The sequence below is a fragment of the Onychomys torridus genome, chromosome 5, assembly GCF_903995425.1.
Source record: "Onychomys torridus chromosome 5, mOncTor1.1, whole genome shotgun sequence".
Lineage (NCBI taxonomy): Eukaryota > Metazoa > Chordata > Mammalia > Rodentia > Cricetidae > Onychomys > Onychomys torridus.
The window spans coordinates 7808289-7827646 of NC_050447.1; the positions used below are offsets into that span (position 1 = coordinate 7808289).

The 19358-nt window shown below is 38.2% G+C and overlaps 1 protein-coding gene across 2 annotated transcripts in view; it reads right to left on the bottom strand.

Annotated features, from left to right (window-relative positions):
- Positions 1-1304: 1304 nt before the first annotated feature.
- Smarca5 (SWI/SNF related, matrix associated, actin dependent regulator of chromatin, subfamily a, member 5) overlaps positions 1305-19358 on the bottom strand; it is a 38602-nt gene continuing 20548 nt past the window's right edge. For both annotated transcript variants that reach the window (XM_036187923.1, XM_036187922.1), the window contains exons 12-24: positions 18821-18942; positions 17345-17497; positions 14989-15121; positions 13143-13291; positions 12045-12164; positions 11128-11238; positions 10724-10837; positions 10162-10284; positions 6780-6912; positions 6556-6674; positions 5955-6167; positions 3330-3437; positions 1305-2502 (exon numbers count right to left, since the gene is read on the bottom strand). In XM_036187923.1, the coding sequence (XP_036043816.1) occupies positions 2437-2502; positions 3330-3437; positions 5955-6167; positions 6556-6674; positions 6780-6912; positions 10162-10284; positions 10724-10837; positions 11128-11238; positions 12045-12164; positions 13143-13291; positions 14989-15121; positions 17345-17497; positions 18821-18942 (1664 nt within the window). In that variant the 3' untranslated portion in view covers positions 1305-2436. The remainder of the gene's footprint in view (positions 2503-3329; positions 3438-5954; positions 6168-6555; positions 6675-6779; positions 6913-10161; positions 10285-10723; positions 10838-11127; positions 11239-12044; positions 12165-13142; positions 13292-14988; positions 15122-17344; positions 17498-18820; positions 18943-19358) is intronic.

The window sequence follows — 19358 nt, forward strand, 5'->3', positions numbered from 1 at the left end:
GTATCTAAACCTCTTTACTACTCTGAGGACAAGAAGATTTCTTTTCTCTAAAGAAAACTTTAGAGATTTCCTTCTCTCTCTCTCTCTCTCTCTCTCTCTCTCTCTCTCTCTCTCTCAAGATTTATTATGTATACAATTTTCTGCCTGCATATATTGCTGCAGGCCAGAGGAGGCCACTAGAGCTCATTACAGATGGTTGTGAGCCACCATGTGGTAGCTGGGTATTGAACTCAGGACCTTTGGAAGAGCAGTCAGTACTCTTAACCACTAAGCCATCTCTCCAGCTCAACCTTTCTCTAATGGAAAAAAGTTAACATACATGAAATGCAAAACTATGCATTGGATTCTATTTGAAAGAAGTTATTTAAAATACACTAACAAATTGATAACTTCGTTGTTTTTGGAGCAAGGTCTCTATAGCCCACGTTGGCCTCAAATTCACCAGATTTCTGAGGTCTGAGATTACAGGTGTGCACTATGACAGCCATTGAACTTTGCAAAGTTAAAATCTATTATGAAGTCCTGTCAAGTAAAAGGATAGCCATACAAATGTTCACATGATCATTTTTATGTCATTACACATATGTTCTTCCCACTGCTGGGGCTCTGGTTTTGCTTCAGGCACCGCCACCACTGTACCAGGCTGCGGTGTGGCTTCCTGTTCTATCTTCAATCTTCACCAGCTCTTTTTAACACGGGGTGGTTCAGGAGTAGATTTCCCTCCCTCTGTCCCTCCCTTCCTTCCAGAGAAGTGTGAAGTGCTATCTAAATGGGCCCTAGAACCCCCTAAAACAACTGACTAAATCACTAACGCTAAATTTGGCTAGTATCTTCCACAATCTTTTTAACTTGATTTCCCTTTGTATTTCTTCTGTATTCAAACCTCCAGGTCTCAACAGACACCTCACACTCGGTTCAGCATCCTTCCACTGCAGAGTACTACTGCCAGTTTCTCTCCATCTTCAAAACCTCACTTTTACGACCGTTATAGTTTTCTTCAACCTTAAAACTGTTTCCAATTCTTTCTCCCAAAACGAGGCACACCTAATGTCAGTATTGACCAGCTGTGGGGGGAAAAGAACTCAAGCTGCTCTACAGTCCACAGACCAAACGCGTGGCACACCAGCCGGCCCACATCGGAGAAAACCAGGCAGTCACAGTGCCGGCAGCAGACTTCAGTGACTCGTGCGCAGAGGGAACTCCGTCTCAGAGGAAGAGGTCTACGAAAAACTCTCTCTTAAGGGGAAAAGGTTGAAGTTAAATAAATAAGGAAAAAAATTCAAAAGATGGAAAGAAAAGACCACTTTAAGGATTATAAAAGTTATATTTATTCACGATGCTACATTTATTGCATTCCCTTAGAAAAATGGAGAACTGCTTATGTACCCAATTTGCACATATAAAACTTTATACAAATGATGTGTAGCACATAAAGGCCTCTGGGTATTCCTGCTTCAGGGTCTCCAGTTAGCAAGTCTATTCCATAGAAAATAAAAACTGGAATTACACTCCATCTTGCTACTAAGACTTAGAAGTTATTTTAAAATATAATAAAATAAAATTTTCATTTACTCTAAAAACTCAAAAATACTATAAACTGAGAGGGTACATTCTATTAGTATTGTAACAACATGACAGATTCACACCTCATTTTTGGCTGGGTCATTCAAATTTAAAAGAAAAAAAAATCACCTTACTTCTGACATTATCTAAGTTGTGGCTGCTGCAGGCCATTTGTCAAAATATTTACCAAATACTTTAAAAAAAAATCCTGCTACAAAATAATACACCACCTTCAAGAACCAGAAAATACTAAATGTCTTTGGCTATACAACTAAAAAGGTCATTCATCCAACAGACCAGGGCACATTCACCTCAGAACCATAGGAACAGAAAGTGAAATAGAAATATGCATAGAAATCATTTTAACTTGTCTTGCCTTCCCCCATCTATAATAAGCAAGAATGCAATTTACACAATCTTTCCAGATGAGACTCAATAGTACTACAAAAAAAAAAAAAAAAATCATTAGAGGCAAAGAATGTGAATTACACAACTAAATGGAGATGAAGGGACAAATGTTCTTTGTAATTTTTTTTTTACTTGTTTGCTTAGTTTTTAAGCCATACAAGTGTTAAAGTCGTAGCCAATAAAAAGCCACAATTCTTACAAATGAAACTAATAGAAAAATAAATCAAATGAAACATTTATTAATAAATGAAGCCTGTTTTATTACTTCAAGTGTTAATGATAAAAAAAATTTCAGCACAGCTGTTGCATTTAAAAAAGTGAAACTACATCCTATGTTTCTAGCTCAGTAAGCAGATGGAGCTGATGTCTTTGAATGACATAACAGTTGAGCACTGTACAGCACATCTTATGAAGACCCGTAAATTAAAGAACTACTAGTTTAGTGATTATAAGACAAATATGTGTTCATAGTTTCAGCTTCTTTTTTCTTCCTCGACCATCGGGGGCACCATCCATTTTACGTTTCTGTGTCTATAAACAAACACAACAATTAGTTCTCATGACAAGATTAAAATAATATGAACATGAACTATTATAGTCTCACTCATGTAGCACATTAGTAGTAACTAACATAGGACAGGACAGTGTAAGACTTTTCTCCAGAGCTACACAATGATCTTTCAAAACCACTATCACATCTCCAAACATTTTACCATTATTAGTAACAAGATGCCTGCTTCTTCCTGAAATGCACTCAAGTTGCTAACACATTACTAAGACAGTGAATCAGCTTAGAAGACAACCAAAGCTCTTGTTTTCCTAATATCCCTCAGTCTCCTCCAGTTTCAAGAATAAAAAAAGTGTGCACTCTTGGCAATCAGAAGACATGCTTTTCCATATGGAGTGCAACAAACTCAGTTTATAGTCTCTGGTGACTCAAATGTCTTATTTACAAAGAAAAAAAAAAAAAAAGACAAAACCTAACACAAGAAATGCCAGCAGTGTTCAAATATTTAAAGGAAGGTAGTGGTGGGGTTTCTGAAGACAAGGCTAGTGGGTAAACTGCTTGTCAAGAAAGCACGTAGACCTGAGTTCTGAGCCAAAAACACCAGTAAAACCCAGACAACCCCATCAGTGAGGGGTATGGGGTAAGGGAGAAGAGGTGGACAGGACAGCCCGCCTAGCCAAAATGGCAAGCTCTAAATTCAGTGAGACCCTTGTCTCAAAAAATAAGGTGGCATCTGATTGTCAACCTCTGCCTCACAATGTACAAACACACACACACACACACACACACACACACACACACAAACTGCACTCAGATAATCTATATATTTTAGATATTAGTGAACACTCACTGAAGGCTTTGGTCCTCTTTTCTTTTTCTCTGCCTTCTCCTTTTCTTCTAGTTCCATATTTTCTCTTTCGATCAAAGTAATTAAGGTATTACACCTCCTCTGGAGCTCCTGCATTATAAATATACACGGTAAACTTGTTAATTCCAACTACATATTGTCAGGACTTCAGTATCTAAAGAAAGGTATGTTTTAAAATGTTACAAATGTCATCCATATATTCCCAATAGACTAATAAAAGAAAGCAAAAGGAAGTTAATTTTTACTCACAGACTATTCTATAAGAATACAAAAAGCAAATATTTAATGTTTTTACTTCACTCTTTAAAGCTGCACTAACATATGGTTGGAGACCAGCTCAGTGGTAGTATGCCAATAAACAAACAGATAAACAGGAAAGCTTCATACTAGTGTATAGTCTTCACAAATCATTCCTCCACTGATCATTTAGGTATTAACACAGTGAAAATGAACATCTAACACATGCCATAACTATGCCGAGGAACTCTGGACTACTTATATTTAAAGGTTAACATACAGAATTTAAAACAAACCAAAACAAAAAATGAAAAAAAAAGAAAGAAAGAAAAGAAAAAGTGAGATGGATAGGTATAAGATATTATGGTAGATTATTGTATATACTAGTAAACAAATTTAGTAAAATAATAGCCTTAGATAATTTGCACTGTTATGGATTCTTATATGTTGATATAAACGTAAACTATTTTTACATTTCTGTTTAAGATAATTTGTGTATTGATACAAATACAGAGCTATATTTGCTGTAATGTACATATAAATTTCTACTCTTATCTGAAATATTTGTATATTGATACAAATGTAAATTTATATCTGTCATACTGTATCTATGTTCTACCTCTGTTTAGGATATTTGATATATTGATGATATATATTCAGAATTATTGTCATATTGCATATTGCACTATACATTCCTACTTCTGTTAAAGATATTTTTTGTGTATTGTCACAATTTTGAGATAATTGTCCTTTTACCGTACATTTGCTTACAGACAGTTTACCTTGTTTACATGAAGCCTTAGTCCTCAGGTTATTTAGGTAGGTAAGACTTACAGATTTATAGTCACCTATGCTTGCCATCTCTATAGTTATGTTAGTTAGGTTATCCAGATTTACAGATACATAGGTCAGACGGACAGGTAATCCTCAAACACTTCATAGACCTAGAGAATATGGCATTTAAGTAACTTAGAACTCTGTTGACGTGAGACACAATTGCTCCTGGCAGCACCAATTTGATCCTGAGAGAATGTTGGGCTTCTAAGGCATTTGCATTTGGAAGTTTGTCTTCTTGGCACAAAATGGCCTACTGGGCAAAGCACTGCCCTTGCCTAGACTACGAATTCTGTCCTTTCTAGACAAACGGGACACAAGGAAAGTGAATACTGAACTCTGCCAAGACAGAATTCCTGCTTCTGAAAATGGTCTGTCAGATAGTCTAAGCCTGTAGCCAATCTGAATACACCAACAATGCTGAGAAACATTAAGTGAATGTCCAGACTGCCAACTGTCTCTGTCTACTCTTGCAAGATTCCCAAAAGTTGCTTGCATCCTTCTTCCATTTCTCAGGTACCATTATCTTCCTTCTCATGTCTTTGATGGGATTGAAGACTTAACAGTTACAGTTACAATCCTCTGTCTTAGCTAGAACATATTAAGTATTAGATTCAGGTTCTTCAGGATAGGACACCTTTTGGAATGATCTCTGTAATATGCCATTTACCTATGCTCCAGACTTCTCTGGATTTTAGTATGTGTCTCTTGTTTGACATTGTTCGCGTTGGTTGTAGTCCCATCTTGTCTAGGTCATTATCCCTTATTCCCCTGGACAATATTTGATAATCTTTCCTATTGTATGTCGTCTTGTATTAGGTTAGAACCTTCTTATTTAGACAAAAGGGGGAGATGTAGTGGATAGCCGTTCCAGCTTTGACCTGGAAGTACTGCCCCAGTGAGGCTTCAGTAACTGTCACGCCTACAAGGCGGAGGTGAGACAGGACCCCTGATGACCCAAGATGCGGATAGGCTGGCTTTTGGTTCCTGGACCCTGGAGGTAGACTGAGCAGACAGAGTTCTCCAGAGAACACCACTGGACTGAGCTTCACCTTTCCCAGACCCTGTAACCTATCCCTTCACTTGTAAGATACTCCACAAAATAAACCTCCCTTTTAACTACATGGAATTGCCTTAATATTTCAACCAATCAACATAAAGAACACTGTTCTATGCCAATCAGCTATTTTAAAAGAACCCAGATTCAGCATCCCGATAGACAGATAGATGCAAACCTAAAAGTCGTCATGTTCAGGAGGTGAACCTGATAGTAGAATTTCTCCTCACTTAGAACCTGATTAAAGCTAATAGCAAAAACTAGTCCTATAGTATAAAGCAATGGTAAAACATACATTAAAGGAGACAGCAGCTTTTCAAATTACCTCTACATTTTCAAACTGTGGCTGAGAAAAGTAGAAATTATTTAATTTCTGAAACTAAGTAAAAATCCACTTCAAGGATGTTTTTAAAGAGTTAAATACTGAATGTACTTGTTCTGCACTCAGCTGCACTACACAGAAAACCTTGGACACTTACCATTGCAGTTCTGGACTTGAGAAACCAGTCAAATCTGAACTGAGGGGAGTTGCGAATGCATTGTCGTAACTCATCATAAACATTTTCCTTGTCAAATCCAAGCTTGTGCAGCATACAGATGAGAAATCGATCCTCTTCTTCAGTGTAGTTTTTTCCTTTGTTAGTACCATATGATATTCTTAGCTGATGAAAGGGTGCTTTGTACCGTCCAATCTATGAAAGTTATATTATATATATATATATATGTTATATAAAACACAAGTCCTATGGAATCCACACTTCAAACTTACTTCAGCCTTACTATAATTAACCATAAATGTTCTTCCATCTAGGCCCTCTTCTGCCCTCTGTCCTACAGTACTTTCCCATTATTGTTACTGAGAGAAATGAGGTCTAAGCTTTCTGACAATACTTAGGCAGAAGCGAGTCCAGCACCTTTAAACTAAGTTATCAATGTAATATTTGGGTAAACTATTTTAATAAAAGTTATGGTAGAAATTTAAAATTTAAACAGCAATTTGTTTTTCTTTACCACGGTTACCTCATTGTATCCACAGACTGGACTTATACTAGCTACTGTACTTATGAATATACAAAGTACCTTTGTATCCAGTGCTTTCTTGATACTTATTCTTCTCTGAATTCTTGCCTCTCCCCTTTCAATCTGAGCCATAATCTTCTCAATGTCCTGGAGCTCATTACATCTTTCCCAGAACACAGCTGTAAGCACATAAATGAGAGTAAATGAAGGAAAGGGAAAATTATAAAAAGGAAAACAGGAAGCTACTAAAACCCTCTACTCAACTTTCAGAGAGTGATAATTACCTGAGTATTCAATGACTTCTTCTGGAGTCTTCCCTTCTACTTCTCTGGCTATATTTTCAATATCATCACGACCCCACTTCTCATTGGCTTTGATAAACTGGTTAAAATCTCTCTTATTCCAATTAGTAAACCCCTAAACAGCAATAAGCAAAATGTTTAATCACAGGACATAAATTTAGAAAATAATGCTACTATACTTACAAATACATTTAGTATGACAGAAAAAAATAACTTTATCTTAACTAAGAGTTTGGAGCAGTTAACTTTCCATGTACATACTTTTACCAGTATGCTATATATTTCTCAGAAATCTGAGCAACTAACTCTGAATGGAAACTGTAAGGAATGCCACATGAAAAGGTTGAATGACACCTTTTCTAGCTTTGAAATACTATTAGGATTTGGGGAGGAAAAGTAAATAACTGATAGTAAAAATGACCAAGTAGGAAAATGCAAGAAAAACAAAGCTTAAAAGAACATGGCTCAGAGATTAAGAGCACCGACTGCTCTTCCAGGTCCTGACTTCAATTCCCAGCACCCACATGGTGGCTCACAACCATCTGTAATGAGATCTGGTGCCCTCTTCTGTGTACATAATAAATTAATAAATCTAAAAAAAAAAAAAAAAAAGAACATGTGAAGTCAAGTGGGGGGGGGGGGTGCACTGGGGTAAGGATTAAATGAGAAAAGAGGAGCAGGAGAAACAAAAGGGAGTGGGTAACCAAAAGCAAAGATGTACAAAGTCATATGGAACCTACTACTCTACATGCTACACCCTATCAAACTATTTAAAAAGAGCCCGTGAGACAGCACCACATGCAAAGGTCCCTGAAGGCGAGCCTGATGACTTGAATTCAATCTCCAGAACTACATGGTAAAAAGAACTGACTCCCTCAAGTTGTCCACACACGTGAACACAAGAATACATTAACTGTATTTGGTTTTTTGTTGTTGTTTAAGCATCTACAAAAAGTTATTCTACATGGGTGGATTAACGCTGACCCCAGAAGTCAGAGATCAAACGAAACCCCCACTGCCAGATGTGTGATATCTGTAAGTTGTTGGTCAGGAAGGCTCAAAAACCCCAAAACAACACAGGCTATTGCCATTGTTCCTGGTTGCCTACCAGAACTAGATGAGAACCTATTGCTGAAGACAGCACACATTTTGGCTGTAAGACATAGAGGACTCAAGCTGACAATCAACTGGAAGCTTCCTCCCTGCTGGCTTGCCTGCACAGTGCCAGAAAGGATGTAAAAGCCAGATTACAAGGAGGAGAGCTATGAAATGCTACCTTCTGGGCATAAGAGAGTCATTACAATCAGGAACTAGCAGCAGCTGCAGTTGTTTGCAATAAGCCTGCACAAAACTGGACCTGTTGGTATTAAGCAAAGGATGGAGGAACTCAAGAGACTCTACCCATCAATGGAAGACTATTTATGGAGCGCATGTGTTGAGTTGTGCAGGCACTGGTGAGACTACCATGTTCCAATGGATAGTTCCACACCCAAACTCACACAGACAGATGAGTGGGTCACAACAATGGGACTGGGGTGGGGTTTGACAGTGGTGGAAAGGACTAGAGAGAGATGTTGGAGGCAAGAGTTGCCAATGGTGTGTGTGTGTGTGTGTGTGTGTGTGTGTGTGTGTGTGTGTGTGTGTGAAATAATAAATTTTTTCCCCTTTTTGGTTATTTTGAGACAGTGTTTCTCTGTGTAACAGCTCTGGCTGTCCTGGAATGCACTCTGTAGAACAGGCTGGCCTTGAACTCAGAGAGCCGCCTGCCTCTGCTGGGGTTAAAGGTGTGCACCACCACCACCCAGGCAGACTAAATTCTTAGTACCACAACCATCAAAGACCAGATTCTCAGGTTGGAGAGATGGCTCAGCCATTAAAGGCTAGGTTCACAACCAAAAATATAAGACCAGATTCTCAAAGGTTTGAACCCTAAAGAATTAAAACAAAATATTAAGCAGAATACATCTGACAGAGGATTAATATCTAGAATATACAAAGAACTTAAAAAAAATTAAACCCCAAAATACAAAGAACTCAGTAATGAGCTAAGGAGATAAACTACTTACAGAAAATAAAATATAAATGACTAATGAACATATGTATATATATACCAATACAAATGAATAATGAACATATATAAACTACCCAACTGTGCTAGCCACCAGAGAAATACAAATTAAAATGACATTGTAATGTTATCTCACATTAGAATGGCAAACACAAAGAAAATATCAAATATTACCAAAGATGTGAACAAATAAGAAATCATCATATGCTGCTGATGGGAATTTAATTAGTCCTACCACTATAGAAGCCAATATATAGCAGGCTTTTTAAAAAAGACTTATTAATTTAATTTTATAAGTATAAGTGTATTTGTACAAATATATGTCTATATCATGTGTGTTCTGGAACTAGAATTGACGTTTGTGAGCTGCCTACCATGTGGGGGCTTTGACTGAAACCCTGGTCCTCTGCAAGGACAAATGTAACCTCTGAGCCATCTCTCCAGCCCCCTGTATGGCATTTACCCAAGACTCTAAGTCAATATATCTGAGATACTTGTACACCAATGTTTATTCAGCAATCATTCTCAAGAGCTAATTATAGGGCCAACTACAGAGGAATGGATAATGAAAATGTAGAACAAGTAGTGTGTGGCAATTTTTTCAGCCATAAGCAATAATTACACTGTTTACAGAAATATGGATGCAACTGGAGATAATCTTATTAAGTGAATGAAGCCAACACCAAGACGAACTCTATGTATTCTCCCATTTGTTGCATCTAGATTTTATAGACACTTAAAATGACTCGTGTATGTATATACAACATGAATGAAGAAGGAGAAAGGAACAGAGAGAACTAACAAGAGTGGAGAAAAGAAGGGGAGGAGGGGAGGTGTATGGGGAAGAACGTGTTCAACCCGATGATGTAGAGTCAGTGTAAAATATCCTTATGTAACACAGTACCAAGGACAGTGAGTACACAACATTCTAAAAGTGTTTTCAATTAAGTACCAAACAGAAAACTGTAACTGAGATAACTCACAAGTATGGAACTCACAGAAGGCTGGCACTACTGAAGGTAAGTTCTAAACAATGGCAACTCTACTGATTAGGTGTCTCTAAGCTCAACTGGGAATGAAAATCACAAGCAGCCTGTGTTCAAGCTTCCTTCCCCATGCTGAATCAGCCTCCTACTTCTTCAGTGCTGGAGAGCGCACCTAGAGCACTGCATACACCAGGGAAGCACTCCAGTGCTGGGTCACACTAACTCTGGGGGGGCAGAGAGTTGAACTGTGTGGTCTCCACACACCTACAACAGCACTTTACAACATGACTGTGCCACTCCAAGGCTGTACCTGGGTAAGAAGCTTTTCCTTCTCCTCCAGCTCCTCATCATTCAGGGGTTCTGCTTCATCAATTTTAAGTTGCTCTTCTTTCTGTGCCTGTGCCGCGTTGGGTAGGTCAGGACTCCGAGGCACCTAACAGATGTTTCCCAATGCCATCAATTGGTAAATTTTAAGAGGCTTAACATAGACTAAATTCTCATTTTTTTTTTTTTTTTTTTTTTTTTTGAGACAGGGTTTCTCTGTGTAGTTTTGGTCCCTGTCCTGATCTCGCTCTATAGACCAGGCTGGCCTCGAACTCACAGAGATCCACCTGGCTCTGCCTCCCGAGTGCTGGGATTAAAGGCGTGTGCAATCATCACCCAGCTCCAAGTTACATTTTAAAAAGTATTACTCATGAAATTTTTTTTCTTTTCAATGAAAACTCAGAAAGTTCAGATACTAGACATATAAAACTAGAGTACAGCAAATAATCGTATTTCCTACTAGGCTCAGTTAGTTAAGCAAATGTCATTAAGTAGTTGTGCCTTTGTGGTTTCTGAGTAGAAAATACAAAGAGAAGAATTTCAATCACCTTGTACCCAATAGTTTTCCTGTAATACAGGATTTCTTTTTCCAGCAATTCAAATAAACGTGGAGGAAAGAACTGGAAATCCTGAACATTTGGTTGTTTTGGAGGTCGAGGTGCCTAAGGAAATAAAAACAGTATCGTCCATTAAAAAACAGAAAAATACAAACACACACATCTATCTATATTAAGTCAATTCCTAAAGCATGACAGCCAATTCTCCAAGGAACAGAATTCATCTTTTAAGAAAAATAAACTGACATTAACCAAAATTTAAACAAAACAAAACAAAACAAAAAACAACAACAAATCACACAAAACCTAACTCTCCATTCTCTTTTGTTCTAAGAATCCGAGAAAACGCAATGTAACTGCCATGACATCCCAGTATCCCCACACTGTCACTCTACCTTGGGAGCTTTCGGCTCACTCACACGGAGAGCCTCCCTGAAATAGGCGTCAACAGCATAGTTGGCTTTCCTTTCTCGTTTCGGTGGTTCGATCCACTCTGTGAATGCAATCTAGGGTATGGGAAAGAATGCAAATCACTAATTTCATTATACACAGTAGTCAATTGTCTAGTGATTTATAAATAAAGATACTGACAAAATACTGAACTACGAATTCTATAAAGGTGAAGACTACAGTATTTCTTATACCATGTAATTAAAACACAAGACGTATACTATAATACTTTAAAATATATGCTACAACCCAAATAAGAAAAAAAGTCAACTTTCTTAAAAAAAAAACTTCTGAGACTATGTTTAATACGTCTAAATGTTAAAAAAAATGTAACATATTCCTTCCATATCAAATTTCCCAATTTTTCTATGTAGTAGCAAATATTGCTAATAAAATAAAATCATTTAAATCAATTCAAGTTCGAAGAAAAATAGCCTATGGCCTTTTTATTGCCACTTAGTTTACTTTCAAGTACCCTAATTATACTAACACCATACAATAATACTTTCACTAACAGGATATAATAAACTTTACATATAAATTAAAAACACTCCAAAACTAGCACAGTGGCACACATCTGTAATGCCAGCACTGGAGACATAAAGGCAGGAGATTAGGAGAGTTCAAGGCCACCTTCAAATATAAAGCAAGGGTGGCCTGGCCACTCAGGGCTGTGGCAAGACTCCCAATAAATAAATAAGCAAACAAATCAGATCTTACAGGCTAAAACACTACTTAAACAATGAAAAACCTAAAATGTGAATAAACAAAACTGGTTGCTGTTTGAAATAATACTTATGAAGTTTCACAACTAACACAAGACTCCCAAGTTTTCAGTAAAACTCCATTCTAAAATAAATACCTTCTGTTTCTCTCTGTAGTCTTCCCCTTCAAAGTTATAAACACTGGACTCTGTATCCATTGTAAAGTTTCTAAGTGAGCTTTCACCCATCTTGGAGAGCTTTTCATTCATCTCTGCAGTCTATATAGAATAAAACACTCATTATATTGAAAGCAAAATAATATTAAGACCTGTAGCCAAAATGGATTCGACTTTTGGGGCTAGAAAAATGGCTTAGCATTAAGAGCACTTGTTGCTCTTCCCGACAACCTGGTTCAATTTACAAGACAGCCCACAGCTCTATTTAACTCCAGTTCCAGGGGATCCAGTGCCCTTTCCTGGCCTCCTTGGGCAACAAACACACTCATAATGTATGTGTATATACACCCATACACATTAAATAAATAAAAAGATTAGACTACAGTTATACAAAAGCTTTTTATAGAAAAAAAGATGGCAATTCACAGAGGAAGTATATTCTCAAGTAGTTTTGGTCTAAACTGTTAAGTTCAAAGCAAATTCAAATATCCCAAACTCTAAAAGACATCCAAAAATCCAGAAATGAGCTCAACCTGGATTATAGGAAGATTTCTGGCAGCTAGATTAAAGCCAGCATCCCTCAGGAACTTGTCAGGCCAGCTCCAGCTACCAAAGGGAGTCCTTTCCCTTACCTCTGGCAGCCTCCTGCCCGTGGCACCTATCAGCATATCAAAGTACATGCTAGCCTCCAGGCTCCCTGTATTACAAATACTTACACATTTCAAAGTCTACGCTACCATGCTAGCACCCTAGCCTTCCTCCCTTCCTCCCTTCCTCCCTCTGTAGGCTCCCTCCTGTCAGCTACTCAACACTCCTATAGCCTGCTATTCTCCCCTTTGGTTCCTGATCGTCTCATTGTGCTCTCTGCGCTCTGCTACATCCCAGCCTGGCCATGTCTGCTGCCATGTTCACACTACTTCTTTCTCAGCTCTGGACTCCTCCAGATGCCTCTGGCTGTTCTCTTTATCTACTACTAAAGAAAAACTTCCCCTTAACCATACCACAGATACCATATCGTGTCATCAGTTTATTCATAAACTATTTCTATTACAAAACATTATCATTTACTATGCATCTTACCTTCTTTGCACCTCTTTCCAAAATACCATCAATATCCTCATCAGTGATTTCACTTTCTTTTGATGCAAACACATGTGTGGCCCCATGTCGAATCATTTGAAGCATTTCATCTTTCCCAATTTTGTTCAGGTTCTGATCTACAAGCCTCCCTGAAAAATAAGATTGTGTTGTATGATATTAATTTTAAGTTTTTACTATAAACTTAAATTGTTAAATGTCAGAGGCAACAATCTTATAGCTTTACCTCATTCCTGTTTACTGTTAATTTACAAGTGATCAAACTCATTAGTACATTAAATTTAATTAGTCACAATTTTCAGCTGGGTAAGTTTTGAAATATTTCGAAAGCTTAAATATTACATAATGTTACCTACTATATATTGGCTCAATAAAATGCTTTTTGAAGAAAATAGTATTGAGATATTTGAAAATTAAGTTGCTGAGCCTATTGGTACATGCATTAAATCTCAGCACTTGGGAAGCAGAGGCAGGCATTATCTCTGAGTTTGAGGCCAGCCTGATTTACAAAGTGAGTTCCAGAACAGCCAGAGCTACATGAGACAAACAAACAAAAAGAAAGAAAATCAGGGCTGGAGAGATGGCTTAGAGGTTAAGAGCACCAACTGCTCTTCCTGAGGTCCTGAGTTCAATTCCCAGCACCCATATGGTGGCTCACAAACATCTGTAGTGAGATCTGGCGCCCTCTTCTGTATACATAATAAATAAATAAATCTTAAAAAAAAAGAAAGATAATCAAAGTTAAGAGGGAATCTCACAAATTTTAACATTTGTAAACATTATAAACATAAGAAATATCATATCGGAAATATGCTATTGCTCATCTTTCCCAATCAGCTTTTTCTTAGAAAACTGAAATACAAAAGTCTTGCTAGTGTTTTGATTTTATATAAGAACAGGTGACTTTAACCCCAATCCTGGGAAAGTAGAGGTAGGAAATTCACCATGAGTCAAGGCCAGCCTAGTCTATTTAGCAAATTCTAGGCTAGCCAGGGCTACACAATGAGATCCCCATCTCCCCATCCCCATCTCCCCCCCCCCACACCCTCCCAAAAAAAAAAAATCACAAAAGAAAATATCTAGATATGAGGAACCCAAAGCTTTTGAAAATTTAGTCTGATCACAGAAAATAATTCAACATTAATAAATTAAATGAAGATCTGGTAGAAATTTAGCCAATATTAGTGATTTCACAAATATAGGCAAAGTATATATTCCTAAAGGTTGACCTGATAACAAGAACTTGAAGTTTCCTTCAAACGAGCCAAATAAACTCCCACCCTCTCTAGTCCTGTGTCTAGTCAAGAGTCTCTCTCTACTAAACTGTGAAGTTCCTTTAAAAGTAGCATACTTGGTTGACTTGTTGCTTTAGTCAGCAGTAACAACAGTGCCTGGCCGGCCATATTTTCAGATAAGAAAAAAGTGAAACGCTTTTTGTCTTTCATTTCTTCAATATCCCCCAGTGCTTGTAAATTATCACCAAAGCTCTATCTAATGTACACTATGCTGAGTGTCACACATTTTTCTATATTACCCCATTAAACTCTCTAAACAATTTTAAACATTACTTTTATTTCCACTTCTGTGAAATATGAGGATCAGACAAAAGGAAACTGCTAGCTAGTGAATACTAAAATCAACTTACCCAAGCTCAAAACCTACTTTCTTAACAACAAAATTAAAGTTTAAAATATCTGGAATATAAACCATCTTTCTTGGCTGTTAGTTGGATTCCAGGTGCTTAAAATCTCATCTCAGAAAAGCATCAGACAGAGACATGTTGCTGTCAACTCAACTTAGGGAATTATCTAAAAGCTCTAGGCCTCACCTTGTTGAATGACTATCGAATCCAGTCTGAGCTTCATCTCGGCACGTTCTACTATTCTTTCTTCTACAGTGTTATCAGTTATAAAACGAAACACTCGAACAGTCTTTGTCTGTCCAATTCTATGTGCTCGGTCCTTGGAAAATTGATTGTCATTTTGAATAGTTAAAAAATGAAATAATACATAAACATGTACAATAAGAAGCATAATTAAAATACTTATTAAGTATAAAATATAACATATAAAATAACACAAATTCATACTACATAAATATTTCTTAAATTCTAAGATTTGATCAAATTAAATACAAGGCAAGCTTCCTAAGACTGGAAACCACAGTTGTTTAATAGACAAGGCTAACTACATGAGCAACACAAATTTAATAACACTAGCTAACAGGCAAAATTGTAATTAATACTTCAGTTTGTTGTGGTTTTTTTTGTGGTTTTTCGAGATAGGGTTTCTCTGTAGCTTTGGAGGCTGGCCTTGAACTCAGAGATCCACCTGCCTCTGCCTCCCGAGTGCTGGGATTACAGGCGATGCGCCACCACTGCCCAGCTGATAATTATTTCTTTTACTTAAATTTAATGTCAAAATCTTTTCCTTCATGAAGTTAATGAAATCTGTTTTTGTTTGTTTTTCTATTTTGAGTCAGGGTTTCTCTGTGTAGACCTCACTGTCCTGGAACTCACTCTGTAGACCAGGCTGGCCTTAAGCTCAGAGATCCACCTGCCTCTGCCTCTAGGCTGTTGGGATTAAAGGCATAAATTAATGAAATCTTAATGTCACTTACTAGGAAAATAAAAGATGTTCTTCACAAATGATATAAAAATATTTAAATACTACTCAACTGGCTAAATACCTTCAATCCAATTAATTTGCATGTTAATTTCTGTTAAACTCACTAACTGCATACCTCTAACAAAACACCGTATTTCTAATAATTTATCAATTTTCCCTTAACTACCCTTACAAAGAGTATGACACAAAAGTAACCAATGCAGGTATCTCAAAGTTGCACTTACAAACACCAACTCTATGTCAAATCAATAGTCAGACCCTGGATATTTCACATTAGTCTGTGGGTCATGAATGTTCTTGGCCTTAGAATCAACTTCCTCATTTGGTCAGACACTCCAAAAACGGGCATAAGTTTTAGGTATACCAAGTGGCAGATAAGCTAGCTACTCAGCAAACTGACTTCCCCTTTCTCCTAAAGCACAACCATACTTACTTACTGATTCTCTCATTCATCAGAGTATTCAAAACTCTGATGACTGAGCTATTAGGCCAAAGAAAGAAAATTCTATGAAGTGACAGTGGGTGCACAGCTCTAAATGGGACATCTTTATCAACCTCCCACCCCAGTCGAAGGCTCTCAAAGAACATCAAAAGGAGGTGGGAGGTAAAGGTGGGAGAATGGAGAGGAACACTGAAATGCTGTCTGTCCATACCGTGTCCACTGCAGGCACTGACCTATAGCAGTTGTGGTTACCTGCTGAGACCCCCCATCCCTACCCAAGGAGCTACTGGCAAGTACTGCTACTGGGGGAAGGGAGAATCTGTTTTCTCTGGGTGTAGCCACTGCTAAGTTGCCCTTGCTCCAGTACATGGCCCCATAAACAGGTGCACTAATTGGGCTCACTGGGCTATTGGGGGGAAAAAAGACATGAAGTTGAGAAGGGAGGATATATTAGGATGAGTCCAAGAGGAGAGAGGAGGAGGCAGGGGAATGGGAGATGTATATAATCAAAAAACCTATATACATTCATGATACTATATCTAAGATTAGTTTAAAATACTATGTATTTATAAAAATAAAGAATGCAGTGGCCAGGGAGGTGGCTCAGTGGTTAAGAGAACTGGCTGCTCTTCCAGAGGACCGAGGTTCAATTCCCAGCGCGCGCACGCACACACACGCACGCACACACACACACACACACACACTCACACAATGGCTTACAACTACCTATAACTCCAATTCTAGGGGATGACCTCTTCTGACCTCCAGGGGCACCAGGTATGTATATGGTCCACAGACATACAGGTGTGTAAAATACTCATACACATAAAAAAATAAAAATAAAAAAAATAAAGAATGCAGTAGGCTGAGGAGAAAGTTGATGAACTGAGTCAATCCCTGGAAACCAGATGGTGGAAAGAGAACAGACTCCCTGAGTTGTCCTCTGACCTCTACATATGCACCAGGCAGAGATGTGCCCACACACTTTCTAAATAACTGAATTTTAAAAAGAAAAAAGAAGATCCTACTAGGTTAAATCAGGGAGGTTTACAGAATAAATGGACTCTACCTAAGACATCTACTAAGCACACAAGTTTTTATTTGTTATCTCTTACCATAGCCTGAAGATCTACTTGGGGATTCCAATCCGAATCATATAAAATTACTACATCAGCAGTTGCAAGATTGATGCCCAGACCACCAGCACGTGTGCTTAGCATAAAAACAAACTTCGTGCTATTTGGCTCATTGTATGCATTGATGGAGTCCTATGGGAATAAAATAACAAGTGTTAGAAATTTTAGTTATATGTGCTGTGGGATGGGGTATTCTTTTCTATAATCTATGTAGACCCGCCTCAACCTCCTGGGTGCTAAAATCAAAGGCACACTCCACCACATGCTCCTACTGCAGTTTTCCAAGCAGCTGGGACTGCAAGTGCACAGCATGATGGTTGGCTTAAAAATTATTCTATCTAGGATGTGGCAGTACACATCTATAAGCTCAGTACTCATGAAGAGGCAGAAAGATCAAAAGCTCAAGATCATACTCATCTACACAGTGAATTCCAAACCAGCCTGGCATATATAAATGTAGTGATATTTGCTCTGCCCATGACCTGGGGCTATAAGGCTCAAAGGAGGCAGTCAGTGCTTCTTGCCATGTTTTGTGACCTCTTATAAAGGAAGGAAGAAGGGTTACACATGCCCCTTCTCCCTGGCTCCTGCCTGTGAGGTGGATTTGCTCCCAGTCAGATTAGAGGATGACTTCAGCTCTCTACTCTTTTCTATATTCATGAGTATATTTCCTCAATTTATATCTTAATAAATTCTGTTAACCACTTAATAGACTCAGGTGGATTGAACTTATAAGTGGCACCCAACATGGGCCCCGAATTCATGACCCTGAGATTAACAGTCTCATGCTCTACTGACTGAGCTAGCTGGGCTTGTCATCCCTATGATCTGACCGGGAGGAATCCACCTCTTAGGCAGGAGCAGGGGAGAAGGGTCCAGGGAGAAGGGACCTGTGACCCTTCTCCCTTCCCTTATAAGAGGTCACATACAGCTGGGTGGTGGTGGACTACAGAGAGAGATCCAGGAAAGGTGCAAAGCTACACAGAGAAACCCTGCCTGGAAAAACAAAACAAACAAACAAAAAGAGGTCACATTCCACAGCAGGAAGCACCAAGGTCATGGGTGGAGCAAATACCATGGGTGCATATAAATCCCTGACTGAAATGATGGCTCAATAGTTAAGAGCACTGGCTGCTCTTCCAGAGGACCCTCATTTGATTCCCAGCACCCATATGATGGCTCACAACCATCTGTAACTCCAGTCCCAGGGCTCCAATGCCCACTTCTGGCTACCTTGGGCACCAGGCACACACAAGGTGCAGATAGACATGCAGGCAAAATACCCATATACACAAAATAAGTTATAAAAGAAAAAGGTATTTAAAAAATCAAATATTCTAATATAATACAATGCAAACATATATTAACTTGGGATATGCTAACAGAACATAAAAAAAAAAATAAAGTGAATCATTTTATCTGATTTTTTTTATCTCCCCAGCCTTCTTAACTTACCTGTCTCTCATCATGGGGTGTCTGCCCATCCAATCTGCAGTACTCATAATTTCTCCACATGCAATAATCTTCCAAAATGTCTAACACCCTTGTCATCTGACTGAAGATGAGTACTCTTGAACCTGACAGACATAAACAGCCCTTTGTCAAGAAACTTCTAATAGAACTTTTTATTTAAAAATTTAAGGCTAATAAAATTAAGATTAATAAATTACCAACCAATTACAAATTACTTATTTAGTTAAAAGAATAAAACTGTTGCCAGGTGGTGGTGGCCAAGCCTGTAATCCCAGCACTCGGGAGGCAGAGGCAGGTGGATCTCTGTGAGGCCAGCCTGGTCTACAGAGCTAGTCCAGGACAGGCTCCAAAGCTACAGAGAAACCCTGTCTTGAAAAATAAAAAAATCAAAACAAAACAAACAAAATAAAAATGTCATTAGTAAACACCCAAGACAGTCATTCTTCACTTGTCTTCCATCATGGCACCAAGAGTGACGTGTGCAGTACACAAGGCAAGCTATCTGGTTTAGGCGACGGAG